This window comes from Dromiciops gliroides, chromosome 3 (genome assembly GCF_019393635.1).
Source record: "Dromiciops gliroides isolate mDroGli1 chromosome 3, mDroGli1.pri, whole genome shotgun sequence".
Taxonomy (NCBI): domain Eukaryota; kingdom Metazoa; phylum Chordata; class Mammalia; order Microbiotheria; family Microbiotheriidae; genus Dromiciops; species Dromiciops gliroides.
In genome coordinates, this window is record NC_057863.1 from 622,908,924 (window position 1) to 622,911,577 (window position 2,654).

The 2,654-nt window shown below is 42.8% G+C and overlaps 1 protein-coding gene across 1 annotated transcript; it reads left to right on the forward strand.

Moving 5' to 3' along the window:
• The first annotated feature begins 1,438 nt into the window (after window positions 1-1,438).
• On the forward strand, window positions 1,439-1,994 carry LOC122751903 (40S ribosomal protein S20-like). Its single transcript, XM_043999139.1, has 2 exons — window positions 1,439-1,697; window positions 1,894-1,994. The coding sequence occupies exons 1-2, from the start codon at window positions 1,439-1,441 to the stop codon at window positions 1,992-1,994; spliced, it is 360 nt and encodes a 119-aa protein (XP_043855074.1).
• The last annotated feature ends 660 nt before the right edge of the window (window positions 1,995-2,654 follow it).

The following is a 2,654-nucleotide window of genomic DNA, read 5'->3' on the forward strand; positions in this document are numbered from 1 at the left end:
GTGCTCTATCCACTGTGCCGTCTAGCTGCCCCTTTAATAACTTTTTGAAAATTATTTTTTCTTTATTTTTCACCATTTATGAGATTTGATTTTTCACACATAATGTAAATTCATTTCCTATATATACTGAATATCATGTTATAGTATGGTAAATTAAAAACAAAAAATCAAGGACTTAATAAATATTGAAACCCCCTGTGACTTTTGGCCCACTCTGTACTAACTCTGAGAGAGGAAAGAAGGCTTCAGTAAAAAGAAGTTAGATTCTGAATCTTTTCCTCTGGGACCTTGGACAGTGACTTCTGCTTTTATCCAGGATCGCCTGCAAAAGTGGCATGGGGCTGGGAGGGGATTGGTCAGGGGGAGGAAAGAGAAGACTGTTTTATGAATGCCATTTCTGGTATGCCACTTGCCAAGACACCACCCACATCAGTGGGTTGTCTCAGAAAGGCAAGGACAGGGCAGGGTGACATGCTTAGAAAGAATTACTTCTCGGAAACACAGCTTCTTGTCAAACTAGCCTCACTAAAAATAACCTGACATGCACTTATGACTTGAGTCATGCAGCATCATCAGGAGAATGTTGCCTTTGGCCTACCAAATTCCAACTCAAAATGGCTCAGTATTGTATTCTTTTTTTTTTTTTAGTGAGGCAATTAGGGTTTAGTGACTTGCCCAGGGTCACACAGCTAGTAAGTGTTAAGTGTCTGAGGCCGGATTTGAACCCAGGTACTCTTGACTCTAGGGCTGGTGCTCTATCCACTGCGCCACCTAGCTGCCCCTCAGTATCGTATTCTTTGTCAATGGGGGCCTAGGTGGATTGGGTGTTGGAGTCGGGAAGACCTGGGTTCAAATTCTGCCTTAGGATTTATGAACTGTGGGACACTAGGCAAGTCACTTCCTTCTCTCTGCTTTGGACTCCTCACCTATAAAATGGGAGAAATAATAGTACCTGCTTCTCAGGGTTGTTGTGTGGATCAAATAATATCATAGGCAGAGAACTTTGCAAACCTTAAAGCATCAAATAAATGCTACTCATTATCCTCTTTTTCCTCTTCTTCATCTTCATCTTCCAAAGTCATGAAACCTGCTGATGAAGAGATGTTTCTGATGGTCACAGTAATTAGATTTAATCATTATTAGAAAAACATGAAATTCCATGAAGGAACTAGGGATACGTAGCCTGGTGGAGAGAATAAAGCTCAGGAAGATGTGGTGATTATCTTCTGGCATGCGAAGGATCAGTCTCACAGAACCAGGAGCAATGGCTGAAAGTTGCAGCAAATTTATAAAGGTTTTGATACCAGGAAAAACTTCACAGCTCTTTGGTGAAGAGTGCCGCAGCCGCTTGGAGTCAGCAGTTCCGGCCTCTGACTCTTGACTCACCGACGTTCGCTCTCACAGAGGAATAAGTTGGTCAGGAAGCTGCTCCACTGCCATGGCATTCAAGGACACCGGAAAGACACTTGTGGAGCCCGAAGTGACCATTCACCGGATCTATATCACCCTCACCAGCCGCAATGTGAAGTCCCTCGAGAAGGTGTATGCTGACCTGATTAGAGGAGTCAAAGAAAAGAACTTGAAAGTGAAGAGACCTGTTCGAATGCCTACTAAGACACTTCGAATTACAACTAGAAAAACTCCTTGCGGTGAAGGTTCTAAGACTTGGGATCGATTCCAGATGAGAATTCACAAACATGAGGGCAGCTAGGTGGCTAAGTGGATAAAGCACCAGCCCTGGATTCAGGAGGAGCAGAGTTCAAATCTGGTCTCAGACACTTGATACTTACTAGCTGTGTGACCCTGAGCAAGTCACTTAACCCTCATTGCCCTGCCCCAAAAAACCCAAAACAAACAAAAAACCCAAACAACAAAAAAAGAGAATCCACAAACATCTTATTGATTTGTATAGTCCTTCTGAAATTATGAAGCAGATTACTTCTATCAGCATCGAACCAGGGGTAGAAGTTGAAGTCACCATTGCAGATGCCTAATCAATCATCTCGTTTAATAAATTGATTGCAACTAAAAAAACCCTTCACAACAATTAGAGTTGTCTGAAAATGGAATGGACTGTCTCAGGTCTTTAGCTGGAATCTAGAGGATGACTCTTCAGAGATCCCATAAGAGAAGGCTTCTTTTATCCAGGTATGGTTAGGATTAGCTGGCCCTTCCAAATTTCAGGTTTTGTGACTCTGTGATGCAAACAAGCTTAAGAGTACCTAACCGACCTGGTCACAGTGTTCCCTGAGAAGCAGGGAGGGGCAGGATCAGTTCTTCATTTTGTAAACAAATTGGTACCATGGAGAATTTCTCTAAGGCTACCAAAAGATTAGGAATAAAGGATTAAGAACAGAGTCAAGGGGGCAGCTAGGTTGGTGTAGTGGATAGAGCACCGGCCCTGAATTCAGGAGGACCTGAGTTCAAATCCGGCCTCGGACACTTGACACTTACTAGCTGTGTGACCCTGGGCAAGTCACTTAACCCTCATTGACCATAAAAACAAAACAAAACAAAAGAACAGAGTCAATCAGTTAACAGGTCTTTAGACTATCCATGAAGTATGCAACAATGTACTAGTTTTGTGCACACAGTAACTTCTCTCAGGAGGTTTACAGTTTAATAAGAAAAGGTAGGGGGAGGGGGCAGCTAGG

Coding starts and splice junctions, on each gene's coding strand:
- LOC122751903 (XM_043999139.1), top strand. CDS start 1,439: ATGGCATTCAAGGACACCGGAAAGACACTTGTGGAGCCCGAAGTGACC. Junction 1,698..1,893: donor CCAGATGAGAATTCACAAAC/ATGAGGGCAGCT, acceptor GAATCCACAAAC/ATCTTATTGATTTGTATAGT.